General features: G+C 38.7%; 1 protein-coding gene across 7 annotated transcripts in view; it reads right to left on the minus strand.

Annotated features, from left to right (window-relative positions):
* Window positions 1-2,080: 2,080 nt before the first annotated feature.
* LOC124599187 (nicotinate phosphoribosyltransferase) overlaps window positions 2,081-27,031 on the minus strand; it is a 125,112-nt gene continuing 100,161 nt past the window's right edge. For all 7 annotated transcript variants that reach the window (XM_047136059.1, XM_047136056.1, XM_047136055.1 and 4 more), the window contains exons 12-13: window positions 22,405-22,533; window positions 2,081-4,013 (exon numbers count right to left, since the gene is read on the minus strand). In XM_047136059.1, coding sequence (XP_046992015.1) covers window positions 3,936-4,013; window positions 22,405-22,533 — 207 coding nt within the window. In that variant the 3' untranslated portion in view covers window positions 2,081-3,935. The remainder of the gene's footprint in view (window positions 4,014-22,404; window positions 22,534-27,031) is intronic.

A 27,031-nucleotide genomic window follows, 5' to 3' on the forward strand; every position in this document is an offset into this window, starting at 1 on the left:
TTACGCTCAGAGAATTTCACAGAAGTGTTTAAACCTTCTGAAGCCTCAGCTCAAGAGATTTGACTTGTAGGAGATTCTTCTTCCTCACCCTCAGTTTCTGGTGCCTCCTGTGTGTCGAAAACAGCTTGTAATATCACACTGTCAGTCAGCTCTTCTTCAATAGATAAATTTCTGTCCATGTCGATCCATTTGTCTACTACTTCTGCTAAAAATGCAATCAGTTCATTACTGGATGCAGGATTTATCACTTGTACAATATAAGAGCGATCAGTTGTTGACTCATTATTTGTACTGCTTTCCATTTTGGCTCAGTGAAGCAGTTGTTAGTGCCACATCAAATGGTTCAGATGTGTCTTGAAGGCGTACTGCCAACAACAAACTATAAATATGGGAAAATTTATGATGCATGCCAGACTGTCGAATTATCAAGTGGTGGATTAATGCAGTCTTAATGTAGTAGCTGCACTGAAGAAGAAAGTTACATTTGATGGACAATTTCTGCCATAGCTATTTTGTATAAACAAAACAAACATAATTTGTACTGAAATGTTTGATCTAAATGATTTGTGCTTTCTTCTTTTGAGTGTTTTAGTTTTTGTGTACATCGTCTGTCTCTCATTTTTTAAAATAATGTTGGTGGTCGTTTCAATTTGTGTAGAACTCTACCTTCCAAGCATAAGATATATTAATCCCTGGAGTTCTCCTCTGTTTTGGTTTTACCTGGTTTCTTTCAAGATAAACCAACACTCAATATGCTAAAAGGCTATGTACATGCAAGAACAAATTGTTTCATCTACACTAGATGCTTTACAAATCTCTTCCTAACATTCTTCCTATAATTAACCCCCAAACTGCATGGTTAAGCCACTGTTTAGGCTCAAATGATCTGCACCAAGCTGTTGAGCATATTTTATTATTAACATTTGATGATCTTTGTTTACTAAACCACTATCAGTTCTACTTCCAAATCATAAAATGTAGTTGGATCAAAAAAAGTAAGGATGTTGCACCACGTCAATCCTTGTCCGAAACTTTACTATGGGCAATAAAAGAAAGCAAGACTTCAAACAGCCTAGTTGTCCTTGATGATCACTGTATGACATAAAATCAACACTGAAGTCCCCACAAACAATCTTTCATTGATACTTTCTATTCAAGTTTATTGATTCTGTCCAGTAAACTACCAGTGCTATTAGCTTGTGCACACTGTAGTGCACAGCATTCAACTAATTTTTAATTACTGTGAGAGGCCTGGGATTTAATTCCTGATACAAATAATAACACTTCTTTTCCTCTCACTAGTCCTACAGTAGAACGATATTAGACTGCAAACCATCAACATGTATCTATTCTGTTTCAGTGATTTTCTACAGTCTTATACACAACAAATACACTGACATCCACCTGCCCTTTCATCTTCCTGTATGGATATTATGAGTCCATCATTTTTATTAATGAAGTTTCTGATATGTTTATGAAAGATAGTCTTTCTGAAGAATTTAACCTAAACAGACCCAAGGAACACAATGAAAATCACTGTGACAGCATCGATATGCATTAGGCTAGAAGCTTTTGGCAGCTTTCCATGCAATCAGACCCTTTAGTAGAAGCATTCTGGTACAAACTATGTCACATATGATGTGATCAAGTCCAAGACAAAACACGAGTCACAACCTGGGCAAATGGCCCTCTCCCCGAGTGCTTTTACAGGTTCTGCATTAATACAATTCAAGGATCATTTCATCCAGGATGTATCATACCGTTCATAAAGAAACACAATTTCATATTAGTACAAGGAGCATTCTCAGCCAAGATCTTTCTCAAATAATTTAAATCAAAGGTGACGTTACTGAGCTCTGCACTTGGCTTGAAAATACTGTTTATGTTGTCAGCATCTCTCACAGTGTTTTGCACCAGTTTGTCCGTCCACACACCCATGACCACTATCTACCAATACGATCTTCTTGTCTTCTTAACTCTCATCAACATACATCACCATATCTTCAAGAAGTGATGAAGGATTGATCTTGGGAAGTACGACAAACTTTTTTATTTAAGGACAGATTAACTAGGGAATATATAAAGAAAATATCACATTTATATATTCTGCCATAAATTTACAAGGTACATATACTGAACATTTTTACAAAGTCAATACAAATCAATACATCTTATGTAAACCTTACAACATATCTTACACCAAAACTACATTAACCTTCAATGATTTACAGTAAATGATTTGCAGTAACTGTTTGTGTCTTTGTTGTTATAGATCCTCAGTCAGAATGTTACCTTCCATAAGTAACGTACCATTTATTAATTAACAGGTTATTTAATACTCATGTAATTCAACCAAAAAAGTGAAGTATATTGGAAAATACACGTATGATGAAAAAAGAGTGGAACAATGGAAGGTCCAGGATGGAATATGACAAGACGGAAATGATAGATAGCCACTCACAATGTACAGGAAGCATTGAGCTGCAGGCAGGCACAATGAAATAGAATGCTGAAATATTTTCATTCTCAGACATAATCCTTCTTCTGAAGTAGAAAACTAACAGTCACACAAATACAACTCACACTCACACATGGCCACTGCCTCAGGTACCTCAGTGCCCAGAGGCAGTGGCCATGTTTTTGTGAATTGTACTTGTGTGAATGTGTGTGTGTTTTCTACTTCAGAAGAAAAAATTTGTCTGAAAGCATAAATATTTTAGCATTCTGTTCACTGAATATGTCTGCAGCTTGATGCCTCAGGTTTGTGGCAAGCAGCAATGTATCCTTTGTATAATGTTAAAAAAAAGAGTTAAACTACATAAAAAACAAAAATGTAATACTTAAGAAATGTTTTTACACACATCACAGCCCAAAATTACAAGAACAGATGTCCTAAAAACTTATCTTACAAAATATGTCATTTCTCTAAAAGTATACAATGCAACATTTAAAATTTACAAAAAAGTAAAACTTGTATTAACACAGTTTAGACAGAAACACATTTGTGCCCAAGTGCTCACATGATTGTTTTTTGTATGTGTTTATTACCTACAGGATGACGTATTTAAATGGTAATTTACAGTGTACATAATAAATGTTTCTCAACAGAGGTTTGCTAACAGTGTTGAAGTCCAAGGAAAAAAGTGTCAGATATGACTAAGGTTTTGCTCATCTAAGTATCTGTGATGAATATAACAACAGTCGGCAGTTTTTATTATAATCAGGTGTCTCGGTTCACATTACCATTTCACAGTTCAATGTAGAGCAGTTATTCAGTTGTTCATTACAACTCATAAGCAAACAGCTTGCTTCCTAGGCAAAAACTCCGAGCTAAAATACTAAGTAGTATGACAGAAGCTCAGATGAGATAGTTTACCTCTCTCTCTCAACTTATGATCTAAGCAAAAATTAAGAGTACTTCATTCACCATCTATGTGATTAAAGCTCTGTAAAATACATGATCAATGATGATAACTACTCCGCAGAGCAAGATCTTTTTCCAAGTGCTCAACAAATGTTGCACTACTCTCTCCTTAGACCAAATTACACAAAGCACCTATGCAGACAGAAGCAAAAGATTGAAAAGCAAGGTCGTGTGCTCTCCAAAAGCATTTGCCCAAGGTGATGCAGACACTGTCATGTAGCAATCATCTGGAGAAGCTTCCCCAAAACTGAAGTTTAAATCTATCTTTCTAATTTGTTTCTGGTAAATATGACTGCCTCAGCTAAAACTTTCTTCAGTATAGAGTATGAAAGGAAGTGTTTAAAAATAACATTCTGTACCATTTATAGTTCTGATACCATGCCTGAGCAATATCTTAGTATAGTAACTTTGTGCAGTATGTTACCAAAAATCATCATTGCCCTTGGTTACAATTTTAACATATTTACACATGAACTTCCTCATTCTATAATATTTTATAACAATACTACATTTAATACAGCTCACCAATAGGAGCATTCTGAAGCCACAGCTCATGAATAAAGGTGTACAGTTCAGAGCTCACCGACACCTGTTGAAACAAAGAAGTTCAAATTGATATAATGAAGCTAGAGACAAAACAAATAAATAAATGCATAAAAATATAAATTACTTAAAAAGTAATATGCAAACATCAATTCAGTTCTCGTTCCATAATGACAACACTATTTTACGCAACCTACAAAATCACTGGGTCCCAAAGGGATATATATTTATACATCTGGTGTCCAATAGTGTTTTTTATGTCGTCATCCGCATGTTAATCCGCACATAATAATTATTACAGAATTTAAATACAAATATTTGAATGGACCCAAATAGAGACGACGTGTAGGACAGAATATTAGGCAAACAAGAATAAAATCAGAGAGAGACACAATGACAGCAAATCAAATGTTGTACCAATTGACAGCAGTGATATGCAGGTACTTGGCCACAGAATATGACAACATAGGATGACAGCTCTCTTGTCCATATGGCTGTAACAGACATTGGGTTTGTCCACACTGTTGACTCAATGTTGTAGCACAGGAATTAGTGTAGACTGATGGCATCCTATACATAAGACGTTCCTGGCATCACAAATATATACAAGACTTGTCAGAGTGATTACAATGATGTAAACGAAAGTATTATTCCATGAACTACTTGACCAAACACAAAAAAATTATACTCTAGTATTTCCACATCTGTAGTACATGCTGATGAAAATTTCAATCTTACGCAGCTTATTTTCACTACACAAAAAATTCCTACAGATAAAGTATGGTGTGAGTACATGATAGATGCTGCGTGTATCTATTGTTAATGGAACTTTTAAGGTGAAGATCGCAACACAGCATGCCCAGTGGACATGAATGGGCAGCTTATGACCATCTGTTGGACTTTAAATTATTGGCATAGTGTAATGACTACAGAATAAGTGGTGACAAGATGGACTCAGGATAACAGTGTGGCAGGAAGATTAAGCATGGGTCCTTCCTTAAAGACATCATGAAAAGGTTACTGGATTGTTTGATTAGGTCTGACAAATAGATGAATGACAACAGCTGAAATCTTGGCAGAGGCTAGTGCCAAAATGCCACCATTAACAGAGATGCCAATTTTTAAGAAAGTGAACGAATAATGAGTCAGATAGTGCAGGCGGGAGGGGAAGAGTGGCAGGATATTTTAATGTGTCACTAAATCAAACATTACTGTAAAACCAACACACAACTGAAACAAATGGAGTATATTCAATGACTGATATACAAGAAGACCCCACTTTTCTTTCCTTTTTTTAAATAACTGCTAGAGTTTGATGTAGTCTCAGACCTGCACTACATTTCTGAAGGAGACGTTAAAGGACCATTTTTTTAAATGGAACAGTGAGTTTTGAAATCTCATTCCAAATTCTGTCAGCTCTCTCATTCTTTTCAATAGAGAATGCTTCAGATTGGTTAACAACTGCACTCTGTTTCCAAAGATTCTATTTCTCCTGATGATAGAACATCCTGAATAAACTTTTCTTTAACTGGTTATTTGCTAACAATGTACTTTTACGTATTTGTATGGAGCAATCTGACATTGGAATAAAAATTTTTCAGTGTAGTTTTGTCTAGAGAAACTTACTTACTGTAAGCCCTCATATTTGCCCCCAATGACCAACTCAGTCGCTTTTCTGTGCCTTAACAGACCAAATATCACATGAGGCAAATTACTATCACAATCTGGAACTGACGAATCTCTCTCAAAGTAAACAATAAAATCATTGCAAACATTATTTAATTATGAAGGAAGCTTATTCATAAGTGGTTTCTCTTGATGGAGGAATACATTTAAGAAGTTGAGAACTGGAAGAACAGAGCTGAGAAACAAAAGATAAAGCTTAGTAGATGGACTTTCAAACTGTGCCTTAACCTACAAAAACTGTGATTTAACCTACAGACATTTTGAATTCAGAATATGATTTACAGAAGAACACTTTCAAAGGGTCCACTGTTCTAAGACCCTCAATATGCACCATAGCAGAGACAATCACCTAGTAGAAACTTATTTCAATATTTTGCGTGGCTTTTCACCAAAGACTCACTGGCATATCTTCAAATAATTTTGCCTCTCTGAACTCTTTAGCAAGTAATAACAAATGTCAGTTAAAAATTGATCAATATTAATGTTTACAAGACCATTAAAGCCCTTTAGAGAGCTAAGTGCACACGATGAGAAGCACAGCCTTGCTGGTGAGCATTAATATTTTCTTTACAAATAAAGGAACTTACACCTTTGGAAACACTAGCCATAGTACTCTCATTATCACATGTGAAACCTAAACAGTTATCCCAATGACTCTCCCTCTTCTTCAGTTCATTATCCAAAACAGTTAATTTTCTTTTGCCTGTATTGTCATTGGTTTCTCAGACTAAGAGAATTATAGTTGAAATCTGCATAGTTTTGGTGTCAAAAAGCAACAGAACTACTCGGTGGAGCTTTTTGCCATTCACATCATTACTGCCATCTGTTGCCAGGGCAAAGTGCTAGGACTTCATTAACTTCATTACCCTTCCCTCAGTAGTAGAAGCCACACTTTTAACTAGTGCTCCTGTTATTGTTCTCACACAACCGTACTTGAAGGCTATTTTTGAATCAAGAGCCATTTTCTTGAACAAACATCTTACATGGTCACTGCATACTAAAGGAAAGTTGTGCTCAACAAGAATGCTGTAAATAATAACTCTGCATTTGTTTTCAAATTTTCATTTTCCAAGGATTGCGTAAAAATTGTTAAATTCTTGTTTGTGTCCTCAACTTTGTTGTATCTGAATGAATTTTGCTAGCAACGTATTTGCGGCAGTAGTCTCTTCAAACAACTACAAAACACATGTGAGTCACTTTAGAGCAGTGCAGTAAACAGGGCCATGCTTTGGAGTATTCCTCCCTAATTTTTGAACAATTCTTGGTTTCTTAGCAGTGTCACTAGTCCCAGTACCATCACCACACACATTTTTGCTGCACCAGAAATCACTTCATTGTATATTTCAAAATCTTTCAAACATATTTCCTCGATACATGCTTAGTATGCAGTAGAAGAGCTTTCTACGTTAATCTGTTTACGACAAATGCAATAAAAGCTTGCTAGTATGTCACACACACACACGCACACACACACACACACACACACACACACACACACATTATTCACTGAACAGAGCTCGACCCCAGTGTGTCATCACAACAAAACAAAGACACCTGCGCTGGAACTCGCCAGAAAGAGTCACTGTGTGAATAGCATAGAGAACAACTGCACAACATATACTACTTCATACCTGGTTATACATTATGATGAGTGAAATCGTACACCATACGTGGTATTTGGTTTAATCAAAAGGGCAAGTACCATTTAACAAAAACATAAAAAGAAATATTGTTGAGAATTCAAACTGTAAAGAATAATTCTCTCTTGTGCATCCTTTTGAGTACTTTATACACTTAAACTTGTAAATCAATACAAAACTGAAACATCATAATTTTTGCCATGCCACTCATACAGTAATAATTACTGAAGGAAATTCATAATTAATATGACCAATTCATAATAGTTGGATCTCTGCCATAAACTGTCAGGAATTGATTATTGGAAGCTGGGTTAAGATCTGGAGTTGGCATGCTTCATTTACCACTGACACAATACCACAAACAACAGACACTTGCATGTGGTAGAACCACACTCAACTAGGGCACTGAGTAGCACTCTGTGAGGTTCAGCAGTGAGTCTCATTTGTGTCTGCAGCGCCCAATCGATGCCACTGTGATGACTTAGTGGGAGGTCACATGAAGTAGCAATTTTCGAGATCCTTAATTCTCCAACTCCTGAAATTATGGTGTGATGGGGAGCTATTGGATATAACAAGAAGACTGATCAGGTAATCGTTGAAGAGAGGCTGAGTGCTTGCTGTATATGGAATGGTATGATATTTGGAGAGTGTTTGTTTCCAAGCACAATGAATACAAGAGGATATTTATGCTCATGGGGTCACACCACATGCTAATGTTGAACATGGACATCAATTCCAAATGGTAAGAAAGTTTAATCCTTTAATACCATTGTGTGATGAGCGTTTCTACAAAGATTGATAAATATCAAATTGGTGCTCATGATTTAACACTTTCCATTTCTGCCAATGCATATTTTAAGCAGAACAATGGACAAACACAAACTCTTTTGGCTTGAGGTGCTACTACTGGATGCAACAGATGGATGATATCTGAACAGCAGTCATCACATCAGAAATGTATCAGTGCCTACTACACATGCCATAGTTAGCATGACAATGCGGTGCACATAGACAAAAATGTTTAAGTATTCTTCAAACAATGACTATACCACTGATTCCCTGACTTGCCCAACTGCCCGATATTCATCCATATAAATATATTGGATACTGATAAACTCTTCTTGGAGTTTCAGCCCCATATCCACGAGCTTTCAGCTAAAGAACGTTCAGTTTAAACCTTTTCGATGTACAGGGTGCAGAAAAACAATCTAACCAAAAGAGTAGAGGTGAAAGACAGCATCAAAAATGGACTCTGCGTGTATGAAATAGGGGTCACAGATGCATCTTTTCGAAGGAATGTAATTGAAATTTGACATATGGATATCTTTGCTCAAAATGAAACGTAGTTCACAGAAAAGGCACATGTGAACAAAATTGCCTGGACTAATCATTCATTACAACGAGAAAAAGAAAAAAAATTGAAGCATCACCCCCCCCCCCCCCACGTGCATCATACTTAGCTGATGTACCATACAGTACTTCTTTAAAAATGAAAACAATCACAGGTTCATGTTTCAATACGTAATAAAAAGGTCCAACTAAACGAAAAATGAGTATGCTATTGTATACAGACTGGCCACCACTTAATTAACGTAAGTATGTCATAGCAAGTATTCAAACTGACTGCTGTTTCATGCTGGCATAGTGCTGTAAATATTCAGTTGTGACTCCTAGTTCCTATTCCCAAGTTCATTCATTTGATATTGTCTTTCTGCCCTACACTTTTGGTGAAATTGTTTTTCTGCACCTTGTATAACCCTTGAACACAAATGAAAGCCTGAGATCACTGTTTTCAGTCATGCATACGTACATGTAATGTATGTGGTGGCCGCAACTCATTCAGCATAAAAATGAAATGATGGTATGGCATTTCTGGCAAGAGACTCTACATAGGGTTGTTCAGCTGCTTAGTGCAAGTCCCTTTGTTTGACGCCACCTCAGTGACTTGAAAGTCAATGATGATAAGGACAAAACAACATCCCATTCCTGAGACGAAAAATTCTCCACTCTGGCCAAGAATCGAACCCGTCCCCACAACACTGCAGTCATCCACAATTAACACTCAGCTATGGAGGCAGACTAATTCGTCATAGTCCTCCAGGACCTGTTGTTCATGCTTTTTAAACTCCATGGAAACTGCCTTGTGGGAGATACTCCTGGAATACATCCAGGAACACTTTTATTCCATGACACAACATACAGAGGTTTTGACTGCACCTCATGTGTTGTTCACCCCATACCAAATTTCTATAACAGAAAATATACAGTCTAAAAATAGAAAACATGTCCATGTACTCCTGTACATATACTGTGGTATACTGTTCATTTAAATCAAACATATCATTCCTGGCATTGCAAGTTCCAGTTTACAACGCAACCATTATTGGGTTTCCATTTGATTCGTGTGTGTGTGTGGGTGGGGGGGGGGGGGGGGGGGTCTCAATAGGTTTCAAGTCTGGTTCTTTTTATAGCAACTGTACACATACACACAAATGGCACTGTGGGAGGATGTGTTTGGGTGTCTGTGAGTCTGTGTGTGTGAGATTATGTGTATTTTTGCTAGAAAAACTGCCAGAGCCCTAAAGCTAAGGAAAACTGTTTTTTGTTACATGGGTATGTACCATGCATTAGTCCACTAAAAGTGAGTGGTTGTCTTTCCCTTTTTTTATGTACTGTTTCATCCAGGAACACAGACAATTTGTTAACACAGTAGGACCTCAATTAACCACCACATTCTAAATAGAGAGAAGGGAAAACAGAGATTTTTGGATACTGGAAATCTATTTGAAGAAATAAATGTTTTTTGTTCCACTTTCTTAAACCTTGACATTGACTGCATTATGCCACTTGTTTGCCTGCAATATGTCCGTAGCTGTGTCAATTGGCTGTTGTTCCAAATACCCTTTGCTGCATAGTGGCTGATCTTTTTGTGTTCTTCGTTCTCTTCATTGTCTAACTCCTCTTGCTCAACATTATACGAGTATTGTTGCAAAATAAGATCAATGACTTGCAAATTGGTGACTAAATCTGCATTGCTGATTCATTAGTTTTTGGACATTCTTGCTCTTGGTTTAGGGTAGGATACCTTATCCATGATTTCTGTCGAGTTCTTTCCTTAACCCCCTGGTGCAGCGGACAGCTGTTAATGTCACTTCTTTGGCGTTTATAATCAGTTCAGAGGCTGCAAATGCACATGGTCTACTTCTGCTGATACTCCCTACTGGTGCTGTGCCCTGCGTGCATTTGGCAGGAGAGATTAAAAATGCCTAAGATGTGACATTAGCATCTGGTCACTGTAGTGAACAACTCCACAACAGGATTAAAGTTTTTCCTGAGCTTGACCAACTGTGTAAATTACATATTACACGGAGATGACAAAAAGTCATAGGATCCCTCCCAATATTGTGTCGGGCCTCCTTCTGCCCAGTTTAATGCAGCAACTTTATGTGGCATGGACTCGGCAAGTCATTGGAAGGCCTTGCAGAAATACTGATCCAGGCTGCTCTATAGTCATCCGCAATTGTGGAAGAGCTGCTGGTGCAGGATGTTGTGCATCAACTGACCTCTCAATTATGCCCCATAAATCTTTGATGCGATACACGTAGGGCAATTTGGGTTGTCAAACCATTCGCTCGAACTGCCCCAAAATGTTCTTCAAAACAATCTTGAACAATTGTGTCCCAGTGACATGACAATGTTGTTTGTGAACATGAGCTCCCTCTAGTACCATGGAAGTTATTTCCTTATGTCCTAACAGGTGTCCCATCATCCTGCCCATTCTTCTTGTCTGTGTTACCCCTTTATTCCTCTCCTTTCCGATTCTGTGGAGAACTTACAACATTCCTTATCTTATCTGTCCATCTAATTTTCAACATTCTTCTGTAGCACTACATATCAAACGCTTCGATTCTCTTCTGTTCCAGTTTTCCCAAAGTCCATTCAATATTGTGTGCATATGTACATTCTTAGAAATTTCCTCCTCAAATTAAGGCCTACATTTGATATTTATAGATTTCTCTCGGCCAGGAATGTCCTTTTTGCCAGTGCCAGTCTGCTTTTTATGTCCTCCTTGCTCCATCACCGTAAGGGTTATTTTGGTGTCTAGACAGCAGAATTCCTTGACTTCATCTACTACACTGTCCACAATTCTGATGTTTTGCTACTTCTCATTACTTTTGTCTTTCTTTGTTTTACCTTCAATTTATATTCTGAACACATTAGACTCTTCATTTCATTCAACAGATCCTGTAATTCTGCTTCACTTTCACTGAGTACAGCAATATAATCAAGAAATTTTATCACTGATATCCTTTTATCTGAATTTTAATCCTGCACTAGAATCTCTCTTATTTCCATCATTGTTTCTTTGATGCATAGATTGCACAGAAGACTACATCTCTGTCTTACACCCTTCTCTCACTGTTACTGTTCCCTCTTTATTCTTGTACATATTGTATATTACCCGTCTTTCCATATAGCTTATCCCTGCTTTTCTCAGAGTTTCAAACATCTAGCACCACTTTACAGTGTCGAACGCTTTTTCCAAGTCGACAGATCCTATGAATGTGTCTTAAGTTTTCTTTAGTCTTGCTTCCATTATCAACTGCAATGTCACATCTGCCTCTCTCGTGCCTTCAAAATTCCCTAACGCCACATTGATCATCATCTGGCAGATTCTCAATTTTCTTTTCCATTCTTCTGTACATTACTCTTTTCAGCAACTTGGGTGCATGAGCTATTAAGCTGGTAGTGCAATAATTCTTGCACTTGTCAGCTCTTGCTACCTTTGTAATTGTGTGAATGATGTTTTTCCAAAAGTCTTATGGTACATCGCCAGTCTCATACATTCCACAAGCCAACATAAATAGTCATTTTGTTGCCATTTCTCTCAATGATTTTAGAAATTCCAATGTAATGTTATCTATCCCTTCTACTTTATTTGATCTTAAGTCTTCCAAAGATCTTTTAAATTCTGACTAATATTATATCCTCCATCTCTTCTATGTAGCCTCCTGTTTCTTCTTCTATTACATTAGACAAATCTTCCCCCAATAGGGGCCTTAAACGTACTCTTTCCACCAATCTGCTCTCTCCTCTGCATTTAACAGTGGAATTCCTATTGGACTCTTTTAATGTTACTCCCTTTACTTTAAATTTCACTGAAGGCTATCTTTGACTTTCCTATATGCAGAGTCAGTCCTTCCAAAAATCATTCTTCACATTTTTCCGGATTTCATCTTAGATTCCCTGCACTTCCTATTTATGTCATTATTGAGTGAATTGTACCTCTGTATTCCTGAATTTCCCTGAGCATTTCTGAGTTCCTGAGTTCATCAATCAGTTGAAGTATTTCTTCTGTTACCCATAGTTTCTTCGCAGTGATCTTCCTTGTACCTACGTTTTTCTTTCTAGCTTCTGTGACTGCCCTTTTTAGAGATATCTTCAACTGAACTGCCTACTGAGCTCTTCATTATTGCAGCATCTATAGCATCAGAGAACTGCAAGCATAGCTTTTCATTCCTTAGTATTTCTGAATCTCACTTCTTTGCACATTTTTTCTTCCTAACTAATCTCTTACATTTCAGCCAGCTCTTCATCATTACTAAATTATGATCTGAGTCTATACATACTCCTGGGTATGTCTTATAATTCAATATCTGATTTCACAATTTCTTCCAGACCATGATTCAATCTAACTGAAATCTTCTCATATCTCCCTGCTTTTTCCAAGTTTACCCCCCCCCCCCCCCCCCTTCTGTGATTCTTGAACAGAGTATACACTATTACAAACTCAAATTTATTGTAGAGCTCTATTAGCCTTTCTCCTCTCTAATTCCTCACTCTATACTCGCCAATATTTCACGGCGTGACTCATAGAACATTATCATTTCCTTATTTGATCTTTTCCTCATGGTCACCTTCTCCTTGGTAGTCCTCTCCTGGAGATTTGAGTGGGAGACTAGTCAGAAATTTTTCACCAATAGAAAGATCATCATGACACTTTCCAACTATTGGGCCACATATCCTGCGGATAAACACTGTATCTTTAATGCAGTAGTTTCCACTGTCTTCTGCATCCTAATGCCATTGATAATTGCTGATTCTTCCACCTTTTAGGAGCAGTTTCCCGCCCAAGGGCAAGAGAGTGCCCTGAACCTGTGTCACTCCCCTGCCCTCTTTACAAGGCCAGACTTTGGGTGACTTCTTAAGCTGACGATATTTTGATTACTAGGCAAAGATGCTACTCCTGGACCATGGCGAAGACCATCAGCTCTTACCAACTGAAATCAGGACTCACATGCCCAGGCTATGGTTTTTCAGTAGCTAGGGTGTGACCAATACACTAATAAGCCAAGGAGAGGCAATACAGGTGGTGTCATGCTGTTAGCAAAGGCACTTGCGTCGGTCGTCTGCCGCCATAGCCCATTAATGCGAAATTTCATACCACTGTCTTAATGGATAGTCATCATATGTCCCACATTGATTTCTGTGGTTATTTCATGCAGTGTTGCTTGTCTGTTAGCAGTGACAACTCTATGTAAACAGTGCTGCTCTCAGTCATTAAGTATTTTTGGCACACTCCTAACTCTGTGGATCCCAACTATTTCCGAAATGAAATGTCTCATGCAGCTACACTTGTGATCAAAAGTATCCAGACACCCCCAAAAACATATGTTTTTCATATTAGGTGCATTGTGCTGCCACCAACTGCCAGGTACTACATATCAGCAACCTCAGTAGTCATTAGACATCATGGTAGAGCAGGGCTGGGCACTCCGCGGAACTCGTGGACTTTAAATGTGGTCAGGTGATTGGGTGTCACTTGTGTCGTATGTCTGTAAGTGACATTTCCACACACCTAAACATCCCTAGGTCCACTATTTCTGATCTGATAGTGAAGTGGAAACATGAAGGGACATGTACAGCACAAAAGAATACAGGCCGATCTCGTCAGAGAGTGCAGACAGTTGAAGAGGGTCATAATGTGTAATAGGCAGACGTTTATCCAAATCATCACGCGTGAATTTCAAACTGTATCAGAATCCACTGCAAGTACTATGACAGTTAGGCGGGAGGTGAGAAGACTTGGATTTCATGGTCGAGCAGCTGCTCATAAGTCACACATCACGCTGGTAAATGCCAAACGACGCCTCGCTTGGTGTAAGGAGTGTAAACACTGGACAATTGCAAAGTGGAAAAACATTGTGTGGAGTGATGAATCATGGTACACACTGTGGTGATCCGATGGCAGGGAATGTCATCTGCCAGTGTGTGCAGTGTCAACAGTAAAATTCGGAGGCTGTGGTATTATGGTGTGGTCGTGTTTTTCATGGAGGGGGCTTGCACCCCTTGTTGTTTTGCGTGGCACTATCACAGCACGGGCCTACATTGATGTTTTAAGCACCTTCTTACTTCTCACTGTTGAAGAGCAATTCAAGGATGGCGACTGCATCTTTCAACACAATCAACCACCCGTTCATAATGCACGGCCTGTGGCGGAGTGGTTACATGCCAATAACATCCCTGTAATGGAGTGGTCTGCACAGAGTCATGACCTGAATCCTATAGAACACCTTTGGGATGGTTTTGAATGCCAACTTCGTGCTAGGCCCCACTGACCGACATCGGTACATCTCCTAAGTGCAGCACTCGGTGAAGAATGGGCTGCCATTCCCCAAGATACCTTCCGGCATCTAATTGAATGTATGCCTGAGAGAGTGGAAGGGTGGGCCAACATCATACAGAATTCCAGCATTACCGATGGAGGGTGCCACAAACTTTTAAGTGATTTTCAGCCAGGTGTCCGGATAATTTTGATCAGATAAAGTAGCTCCAATTACAATTCTGTGTTCAAAGTCTGTTAACAATCATCGTGAGGCCATAATCACGCCAGAAACCTTTTCATATTAATCACCTGAGTAAAAATAACAGCTCCGCCAATGCACTTCCCTTTCATACCTTGCGTATGCGATACTACTGTCATCTGAATATATGCATATTGCTGTCCCATGACTTAGCACCTAAATGCACATGTTAAGGCTTCAAAAAGATTACAATTACCCTTCTGTTCTCTTCAACAATGTGCTGATGTATTTCCTGCTGTAAAATCATTTTTTAACCAGTCAATAACTCCCTGATCCATTGGTTGGATTAAGTCAAAGGGGAAACGAGGAGGGGCAAAAACATAGATTTTATGTCACCTTGAGGTATTGTCTAGGAATACAAATGTGCAGAGTGATAGGTTTTTTGATTTCAAGTATGTTTCAACAGCTAGAACAAATGCATCCAAAATCTGCTCTTCCAAAAAATTACCATTCATCCAAACACCTTTTCAGCTTTGTAATAAACAGAAAGTGCTGGCATGTTTATGTTTTTCAAGGGTCTTGTTTTCTTAGATTTGTCAATTACAATCAATGACAATTCATGGTCACCACTTTTGGTTCTTTTTCCAGTCTTTAACTGTTGTCACTCCAACACAGATTTCAGAGGCTGAGTTAGTAAATGACTCGTTTCTGTCAGGTCTTTGCAGAACACTTAGTTTCTGTTCATGTGTGCACACAACGCGTTTCCTTTTCTGATTTGTACACTTCTTAATCACACCTTAATAAATTGTTTATAACTATACAGCAACTTTAATTTTAAACAGAATACAGTAATAAACTTAAAAAGTGCACATGTAAAACAGCAGATTAAACAACACAGTAAAGCCAAGAATCCACCAGTCCAGCAATACTGTCAACTGAGTATGAGCGAGGATCGTGACTCAGACGGACATGGGAACACAAGCCAATGGTCGTTCCTTTGCACTGCATTTCTGGCACTGTGTTAGAGGAAACGTACCACTTTAAAAATACCCCAATGTAATAGCCACAGTCCAATTACTAGTATTCTGGAAAAAATTAAGTTTCTTGAAATATGCAATGGTGTCACAAACCATCACAACATGTATTTGTTCAGAAGGACAGTGGGTCATAAACAACAAGACAAGACATTCACCTCTGAAAGAAGCATGTATAAGCCGAATATACCTGGTTTAAAATCAGAAGTATTTCTTACAAAGCAACAAATGAAAGCTGTCAAAGTGCACAATGCATGTACATAAACTGTAGGAGCAGATGACAGTAATTGTCAGAGAGATTCAATGTTTTAAAGCTGCATGAAGCTCTACAATCCGTCACTGACATCTTGTACTGACATCACATTTCACAGTCCAATTTCAGATTCAAGACATGTCCACTTCATTTGTCCAGTTCTTTTCAGACCAGCCTTCCACAGACTTTTCACATTGGCAAGAAGGAAGAAAAGACGAATAAGCATGGGCAAAATATATGCAGGGAATTTAAAAATGCAACATACACCACTGTAAGTACACAATAGGAAATAATTTCACAAAGCTCATGGCTTCTGTCTCAAATACTGGCAAAAGCATTTGTTAGTCACAGAAGCCGTACTAAAAACAAAAATGGCGTGCCTTTAGAATTAAGCAGGTAATGTTGGATCGTAGTACTAATTTCTCCCATGACCAAGAACAATCATGACAATTGTCTTGTTTTACAGAAAGTAAACATTCCATCAGTTACAACTTGAAGAGTAGCAACGTGTGTAAATCTGCTACCTCACATGCAGAAAATTCAACAGAACTTGCCATGCACCGCTACCACTCTCAGTAATATGCCAACATACACCGATGAGCCAAAACATTATGACCGCCTGCTTAATAGCTTGTTTGTCCGTCTTTGGATGAAATACATCGCTGATTCTGTGTTGTCAGGGATCCGACAGTTTGTTGGTAGGTTTCTGGAGGTCTGTGGCATTGGATGTTCATGCACAAGTCATGCAACTCGTGTAAATAACAGGCCGCTAATCTGTGTACTCAGTGATTGCATACAACAGTGACCCAGATGAGTTCCATTGGAATTACATTGGCAAATTTGGTCACTAAGACATCAATGTGAGTTCGCTATAATGCTCCTCAAACTACGTAGCACAGTTCTGGCTTCAAGACACATAAAATTATACTGCTGAAAGATGAAATTGCCATTGGGGAAGACAACAAGCATGATGGGATGCAGGTGGTTTGCAACTGTCAGTGTCTCTTCAATTACTACCACAAGTCCCATGTAAGAGCAGGAGAACGTCTCCCATAGCTTAATACTGCTCCCACCAGCCTGCATCCATGGCAGGCTGCACATTCAAGTCGCTGTTCACTTTGATGACGAAGTTTGTGGGGATGACCATCAAGCTAGCGTAGCAAAAATGGGATTCTCCTGAAGATCTGACATGTTTCCCTTGACTGAAGGTTGAATCCCAATGGTTCTGTGCCTACTGCAATCGTATCATTGTTTCAGCATATGAACACATAGGGGTGATTTGCTGCGGAGCTCCATGTTCAACAATGTACGACGAACAGTGTGCTCCAAAATACTTGTGCGTGCACCAGCATTGTGCTCTTCCAGAAGAGACGCCACATATCACCATTTGTCCTGCATTACAGAGCAGACAAGCCTCTGAACCCAACACTCTGTGAAGAGACATGGACATGCAACCATTTAGTGCCTGGTGGTAGTTTCACTGTCTTTCTACCTCTTTCCGTAGATGCTCACGACAGAAGTATGTGAACATTCAATCAGATTCACCTGTTTTGAGATACTCATTACGTAGAGCCTGTGAATAACAATCTGCCCTTTGTCAAAGTTTCTTATCTCAATGGAATTCCCCATTTGCAACCCATACTCGCTAAGGTGACTCCTGTCTATGTCTGCTCCACTTTCATACATTTGTTACCATGCCATGTACCTTGCAAACCACCAGTTGGCATCCAACCTCACAGTGGGCAGTGGTCCTAATGTTTTGACTTATCAGTGTATTTCCTATCTTCCTGTCATAGAGCCACTACCCAACATCACATAATGAAAATAGAGGTGTAACTTCAGCTTGCTCCATCTAAAGCTGAACCTGAAAACTAGACTATGGGAATAAAAAATAGTTTAAAAGTGATTGGTAACAGTTTTCTGTATTTATATTTACATTTGGTTCTGCATTAAACTGTTATACACTCAATAACCTTGTTTGTAATCCAGAGCAAACCCAAAAGGTCCTGTTATGTTTGTCTAAGGATACACAAAATAAAAGTGTCAAACTTTTAGGAATTTTTATTGATGCCAACTGAATTGGGAAGAACATATCGATCAAGTTTGCAAAAAGATACTCATCACTGTCCTACTAATGTGTAAACTGAGAAATAAGGCTCACAGTAGTTAATTTTGTACGACACATTTCGTCCCCTTTCAGTCACATATCTTATTCCCATATCTTTTTAGGCAAAAGCCTCAGATAATGGCTGAAATGAAATCATAGCATATGGCATTATTGACTGGGGGAGCCCATATGGGACTGTTAGACCACCTGGTGCAAGTCTTTCTATTTGATACCAAATTGGCGAATTGCGCATCTTTTGTGATGAAGATGGGATGGTTAAGGTAACACAAACATCTAGTCCCCAAATGAAGAAAATCTCTGATGCAGTGAGGAATTGACCCCACAACCCCCATTCTGGAGGTAGCAAAGCTAACCTCTAGACTATGAGATTCAAATACAAACAGCTAAAATGTGGTTAACATATGGAACAAAATTTACACATTTCTCAAACAGCCAGCGCACATCTGCCCCCCTCCCCCTTGCCCTTTCCCCTTAGGTTACCTTGATGACTGTGGCATCAGAAAGGGCATCTGGACACAAAATTAAATGACAAAATAAAATTTGCTTATTGTTGAAAAAGCTGACCTTGTACCACATGGGATAAATACCTGGAAAAAAAGATAGATAGATATGGGGACATGCCCCTATTTATCAACACCTAAAAGAATTTCTGTTTAATAAGCTGTGATCTCATCAAACACTGTTGCCCTCTTTGCACCAGGTGAATAATACTAACAGCATTGCCAAGAAGAACATTAAAAATTGCGTAGTGATCGAAGCAATTCACAAACACATTACCAGAAATAATGCAATGAATGACATCCCAAAGCACAGACTAGCAAAAATTGAATCTAGCAGAAAGTAAATGATCTCAAAAATTTTTATCTCTCTCTGCTCGATCCATGCCATTAAAATATTTTAAAATTCAATTATATAACTGGCTGACAGAAAACTCATGTTACACTATGAGAGATTTGAACAACATGGACAATGCTGATTTTAATATTTAAGACTGTGGCTGTATCCTTTGATTGGACTAGACTTCTGTTTATACTAGGTTGGTGCAAAAGTTTGTAGCGCTTTTGTTTCATGTGTTAGTATTCCGGTTGCTATGGGTATACTTACATATTGTCATTTTGTTACTTGGAGACAGTGAGTGGAGCTGTGGACACTAGAAAATGGAGTGTCAAGTGGAGAAATTTGAACAATTCTGACATATTCCTCTGTGTGACAACAGTGGAGACAGCCAGAAAGGTTTGCACCCTATATGAGGATAATGCCATTGGACAGAGCATGGCAAGATAATGATTTTCGCATTTTGAGTAGGATCATTTTGACATTAGCGACTCTCAATTTTCAGGAACACCTTTGAGGTTTGATGAAGATAGTTTAAACACATTAATTCACAATAATCCACATCAGTGTACTCAAGAACTGGCAAATGGGACAAACTGTGATCATCCAACCATCGTGTGATATTTGCACACAATGGATATTAGGAGTATCGCACGCACTAAGCTGAAATCACAAAACACAGTGGGTGGTCATCTGCTTGCTCATCCATCATCAATTGGCTTGTGAACAACACGACCACTCCTATCCCGTAGTGCTGCTAGTGACGAAAAATAGCGTCTTTATGCTTATGTAAGAGAAAGAAATGAATGGTTGTGCCAAAACACAGCAGCAACTCCCCAAACAAAGACCTGTGTGCTTTCACAAAAGATAATGTTATGCATCTGTTGGAACAGCAAAGATGTGGTGGACTATGAATTGCTTCCCCAAGGTGTAACTATAACTGCCTACATTTACTGTCAACAACTGAGACACTTTGGGGACCATACGAATGACGACCTGGAAAACTGTGTCAAGTGATACTAATCCATGATAATGGTAATACCCACCTGCATCCTGCTAGACTGACAAAAAAGATTACACTAGAGTTGGTTTGGGAAGTCGTTCCGCACCCAAAAAGCATGCTCCTATCATGATTTGACGAGTTCTTCACCTGAAAACCACATGATTTTTACAGCCATGGAATTGAAAAGTTACCCCAGCATTGAAAGATTGCTGTAAATAGTGAAGGAGAATATATGAGGGTTATAAGTACATAGACCTGTTTATCTCTACAATGGTTTACATCAGCTTACAGCTTGAACATTTAGCTATTTTGTGACATAATCACCATTTCTGTCGATGCATTTTTATACACGCTGTGGCAGTTTTTGTATGCCCATGTCATACCAGCTCGCCGCCATGCTGTTCAGAAAGTTATGAACCTCTTCTTTCACATCGTCGTCGGGGCTGAATCGCTTTCCAGCCAAATGTTCTTTTAACCTAGGGAACAGATGATACTCACTGGGCGGCAAGTCAGGACTATAGGGTGGGTAGGTGATTATGTTCCACTGAAACTGTTGCAGGAGAGCAAAGGTTTGCTGAGTGATGTGTGGGCGAAAGTTTTCATGGAGAGAGTGTACGCCCTTGCTCAACATTCCTCTTCTCTGGTTATGAATTGCCCGTTTGAGTTTTCTCAGACTCTCACAGTGGTCCAAGTGGGCATAAAGTCGACCAACAATAACCCTTTCCGATCCCAGAAAACCGTTGTCATGACTTTATCGACATACTGTGTTTGTTTGAATTTCCGTGGCTTTGGCAAAGAAGGATGCCGCCACTGGCGTGATTGCTGCTTGGTCTCACGTGTAAAGTGGTATGCCACGGTTTCGTCACCCTTGACAATTTAGTCCAGAAAGTTGTCCTGTTCGGCTGCAAGGTGGTGAAGAAATGCGTGGGAAGCACCAACTCGTTGCCACATGTGGTCCTCAGTCAGCATGCGTGGCACCCATCTTGCGCACACCTTCCGGTAGTTCAATGTTTCCATTAAAATTCTGTGAGTGGTGCTTTGGGAAATCTCAGGAACCAACGTGCAGAGGTCATCCAGGGTGATCCACCCATCTTCACGCATGCTTTGCTCAACCTTCAACACTGTCTCCTCAGAAATTGACGGTCTCCCACTCCTTTGTTCACCATGAATTTCGGTCCGACCAGGTGCAAACTCTACACCACTTACGAACATTTTTGACATCCATGCAAGACTCACGATACACTTCTGTCAATTGGCGATGAATTTCAATCGGTGCAGTGCCCTTTGCATTCAAAAACCGAATAACTGCACGCAATTCGCACTTGGCTGTAACATCCAACAGGAGCTCCATTCTCAACGGCTGCCAAGCCAAGACTGAGCGCCTCAGCGTGGCGTGCACATGTTTACACACAGCGCGTGAAGCACTCTTCATAACAGTGTGACTAACTGCCACACAAACAGAGTTATGTACTTATAAAAAACAGGAGACCTTACTTTTGAGATTACCCTCAGATCGTTTATGACTGAAGTCTCTGTTGTGCGTAACTGTTGTGTATGTTAAACTTATGGAAAAACACTACGAACTCATGCACCAACCCAATACATATGATGAAGTCTGTATCATATAAAATGATCAATAGTGATTAGAGATTACATACACCAAATGAAAGTTGACCATGCCCCCTTTTGAACTGCAGAACTTTGATCATTCTTATGCTTCCTCCAAGGCATGATAATTTTGGCAAACAATATTATGTAAAATAAAGCAAAAATCGACTATGTTCATTTTACACAATGCTTAAGAGGGCATCTTGTCCCTATCTTTTCTGTAATGCATCATCAGTGTCGATTTCCTTCTTCTGAAGGCAAAAAGATGTGGTGCCTTTATAGACCTGTATGTATCATCACAAAACTGCCCTGAAGTGTTCTATGGCTGCATGGAAAGTAGATAATCATTACAGTCTTCTCAACAATAGGCATAAAGCTAGCTATAATTATTTACTAATGGTCACTAATTTTTTAAGCGCTGATAAAAACTTTTATATCAGTCTTACCTTATATGGTGTTGGATTCAGATTTCGTTTGTGATCCTGCCTCAGAGTGCGTAGAGAAGCATGGACTTTTGATCGCACCTCACTGAGTGTAGGAAGAGGGCAACAAATTTTACCATCCTGCCAGCAAACCTTAAAAAGAAAGCACATCAATTTTAAATTATGCCTGTATGACAGGAATTCCCAAAAAACAAAGACAAATGAAACACACACCAGAATGAAGTAATCTATAAAATATCTTGATAGGAGCCGACATAAACTGCTTAAGAAAGTTTTCCACCGGTAGCATCAAATACAGTTCTTTTTTTTTTCTTTCTCTCTCTTTTTTCCTTCCAGCTGGAAACCTCTTGCCTCAGTATTCTTTTGACCACAGGAAATTGTTACATACAGCCATCTGTGTATTGGAGGTAAAAGCAAATATGTATTCTCAGTGTAGTTCTGCAGTATGTGCTGTGTCTCCAAGCATGAATTGGGCAATGCAACTTGCGTACGCAGTTCAGTCTGTCGACATGGCTGAAAGGGCGATTTCTAGTTGAGACCACGTACACAATACCACTTTACAGGAAAAAGTATTGCAGCATGGGAAGCTGCCCACTGATCTGGCATACACTGCACTGATGTCATTCGATCTTTTGACCAACAGTGTGAGACAAAAATCACTGAAGGTCTGCCTTGTAATGAATGCCCAGTCAACAACACCAGCTGATGATCATTACCTACAAACTACGGTTCAGAGGTACCCAGAGGAGGCTATCAGCACGACTGTGTTGATCCAGACAGTATGCAACCACTTCCACATAATCAGTTTGTCCTTGAGGAGTCCATAATAAACAACAGGGCAAATCCCTTAGTACTATGGTGTGCGAAGAAGGCAGACAAGGAAACGCCTGGAACGAAATCTGGATGAATGCTGTTTGGTTCTCTTCACCAAAAAGTTTAGGGATTTCTCTCTGACACCTAATAATCATTGAAAGAGTGCGGAGGCAGCCACTTACAAAAGCACATCTTGAGTTTGCTCAGGTTCTGCCATCTAGGATATCAGTCATGTTTTGGGCCAGTATCATGTATGCCTGTCACTGCTATCACAGGTAATTTGAGGGCTATGCAGTACCGGTACAGAATCCTCCAAATGTTGTCCAGCTTTACAATCAACATTTTGGTAATGGGTTTGTTGAAAGACAACAATGCATGAACAAGCTGTGTGCATCTCTACAAGCATAATTCTTTCTCGTCAGTCAAGTAGAAACTTCATTACAGTGAATATGTATGGACTCTAGCATGGTATAAAAGCTGATCCAGCATGTGCTGACCTCTTGTTTTAGCAATGAATTCCAAGATGAGTAGAAGCCACTTTTCTTCATGTGACATACAATGCATATGACCGTATTTGTTGTTGCTGTGATCTTTGGGGCATCGCTAAACAAGAAATTATCTTCATCAAAAATGTGTCTAGCTGCTGTGTTAATATGAACAACACACGAAAGCCATTCACGATTTTCCAAAGTTTTTATTATCTTGGCATGCTGGTCAGAGTAAACAAAGAAGTTATGCAACACTTCCAACAAAATGTTCCAGTCAGCCATCCTCTCTTATTTCTCTCATAATATTTATATTCTACTCAATGTCTGGGGATTTAGCTGCAAATAAAACATTACTCACAAGAGACCAATCTGTGTTTATTCAAAGATGAGTGAAATAGAACATCACTGTCTGTGGCACTGAGAAACTACTGAAATCATTAAAACTGAACAATGTTCCTAGGCCTGATGGTATTCCTACCAGATTTTATAATAAATTTATGGCCATTATAACCCATCTTTCAATAATAATATATAGGAGATCCCTCGAATAAAAAACAGCACACAGTAGACGGCAGAAAGCAAAGGTCCCACCCATCCACAAGAAGGGCAGCAGAAGTGCTACAGAAAATTACCATCCAATATCACTGATGTCTATTTGTTGTATAATCTTAGAACATATTATGAGCTCAAATGTAATGTGGTATCTTGAATAGAATGACCTCCTCCATGCCAACCACCATGGATCCCGAAAACATCAATTATGTGAAACCAAACTAGTGCTTTCTCACGATTCCCTGACAGCCTTTTCACACGATATCCTGAAAGCCATTCATCAAATCAGTCAAAAAGATGTAGTGTTCCTTGACTTCCAAGGTATTTGAGTCAGTACCACATGTACGCTTATTACTGAAAGTATGATCCATGTGAGATTTGCATGTTATCTAGGATGGAGAGTCATCGATGTGAAAAGGTGTTGGGAGCCCTGCTGTTCATACTGTATATTATGAACTTGCAGACAATATTGATTGTAGCCTCAGGCTTTTTACAGATCAAGCCATTATCTGTAATGAAGTAATCTCTGTAAAAAGCTATGCAAGTGTTTAGTCAAGATCTTGATCAGGTTTACAAGTGGTGCAAAGACTGGCAAATTGCTTTACATCTTCAGAAATGTAAAATTTTGCATTTCATAAAAAAAAGAAAAGAAACCATATCCTTGTTTGAATCATTCGACTCATACAAATATCCTAGTGTCACAATTTGTGGGGATACGAAACTGAATGATGACATAGATTGAATCATAGGTAAAGCAGGTGGAGACTTCGATTTGTTCATGGAACATTATGAAAATGAAATCAGTCTACAAAAGGAGATTGCAAAAAAAAATACTCATGTGGCCCATCCTAAAATATTGATCAAGTGTTTGGATTCTGTACAAAATAGAACTAACAGGGGATGCTGAACAGATACAATAAGGAGCAGCACAAATGTTCACACACATTTTGACCCATGGGAGAGAGTTACAAAACTGCTGAAAGAACTGGCAGACACTTGTAGATACACAAAATGTTCAATGAAGGCCTGCTCAGAAAGTTTCTAGAATCTTTTTTAAGCGAGGAATCTAGGAACAGACTACACTATCACTCCCACAAGGATCACGAAGACAAGATTAGACTGATTACAGTGTGCACAGAGGCCTTTCAGTAATCCTCCTTACCATGCTCCATAAATAAATGGAATGGAAAAAGCCCTAATACTTTGAACAATGGGAAGTAATCTCTCTCGTATACTTCACAGTGGTCTGAAGAGTATAGATGTAGAAATTATTTGCTGTGAGCACCAAACAGTGCATCTGATTGTGCAAATCAGTCAACATATCAACTGTCACAGCACGTGTTTTATTAACAACTTTCATAATAATGGAAGGCATTTTTCTGTTTCAAACTGCATCAGTCTGTCCTCTGTCACGTGTACTTTGGTGGAGAGAAGTGCTATTACATGTGAAATACAAACTTCTCCACAGACTGCCTCTAGATCTATTCATTCTTGGCCTTGTTCTTTAAAACATTCACTACAAAGATAATTAAAAGGTTTCATATCTTTAGCACCCCCTGCAATAAACTTTGCTGCTTTTTTTTTTTTTTTTTTTTTTTTTACTGCTAGTATCCCTGAATGAGCTTTTGAAGTGTGGGATTACTTACAACTGTGTTTCTATAAAATGAGTCATTCCCACCTGGAAACACACTAATGTAGAGCAGTTTTTGAACAAAATACCCAGCAGACATGCTATTTTTTCAACAATAAACAATAATTTATTCCAGCTGTTGCTATTTAGACCCTCCCATTTCTTCACAATTTACACCCTGGTTTCAATTTTACTTCTTACTGCACTTGCTTCCTCATGCTGAATGTTTCCAGACAGACACAGTAAGTGAGAAGCCTATGCTAGCTGTAGTCACATGGATAAAATTATATTTCACACCTTTGGAGTCAAACATGACTTAGGATTTTGTCACCACTTCTACTTGTGGCCACATTAACTTGGGTGGGAAGCCTATACAGTTAGGTTGTGCTCACCCTGCCTAACATTTTATGCTCACTTACTCAGCCTTGTATGGTTAACATGCCAAGGAGCATTCAACTGTGTTCCATGCATGGAGTGGAATAATATGGTAAGGAATATTGCACAGCAGCAGATTCTGATTTTACAGTAGTGCATTTTCGAACATACTGTCTTTATGTCGGATACTGTTTTATTTTCTTCACACTGGAATTACTTTTTTTATTTTCACATGGCCTTGTAAGGGACAAACTGTACCTATAGGAAAGTATAAATGTGTAGGTGGGCTACTTAAATAGTGGTGTCAGCTACGTGATTTAATAACTTAATTTTTTGCTTTACTTTTGCGTGTAATGTGTCCAACTGTGAGAATTATCAGAACAGAAGCTCTCCAAAATTAGTGCTTACGGCTTTTTTCAGTATCAATCCTGCCTTTAGCAAAAATGCTTCTACACATTTCTATAGTCGTTTTGCATAGCTTGGAACAAAACTTAATGATCAACTGTCTTAAACCAGAATTTTCCAGTAAACGCTAAAACAATATTGTTATTTGCAAAGTCAGAACACATAATGCACTAATACTAGTGCTTTGCAATTATGGACCCTCACAGATGGACAATCAATAACAATATTAACACAATCTGGAAACAGATATGTTACTCAATAAAAATTAAAATAAAGAAACTGAAACTTAACTGGACACAATGTGAATATCATTCTCGTCATGAAGCAGCTTCATAATAGTAACAAAATACTTGCATCTTACACTGTA

The sequence above is a fragment of the Schistocerca americana genome, chromosome 1 (assembly GCF_021461395.2).
Source record: "Schistocerca americana isolate TAMUIC-IGC-003095 chromosome 1, iqSchAmer2.1, whole genome shotgun sequence".
In the NCBI taxonomy this organism is placed as follows: Eukaryota; Metazoa; Arthropoda; class Insecta; order Orthoptera; family Acrididae; genus Schistocerca; species Schistocerca americana.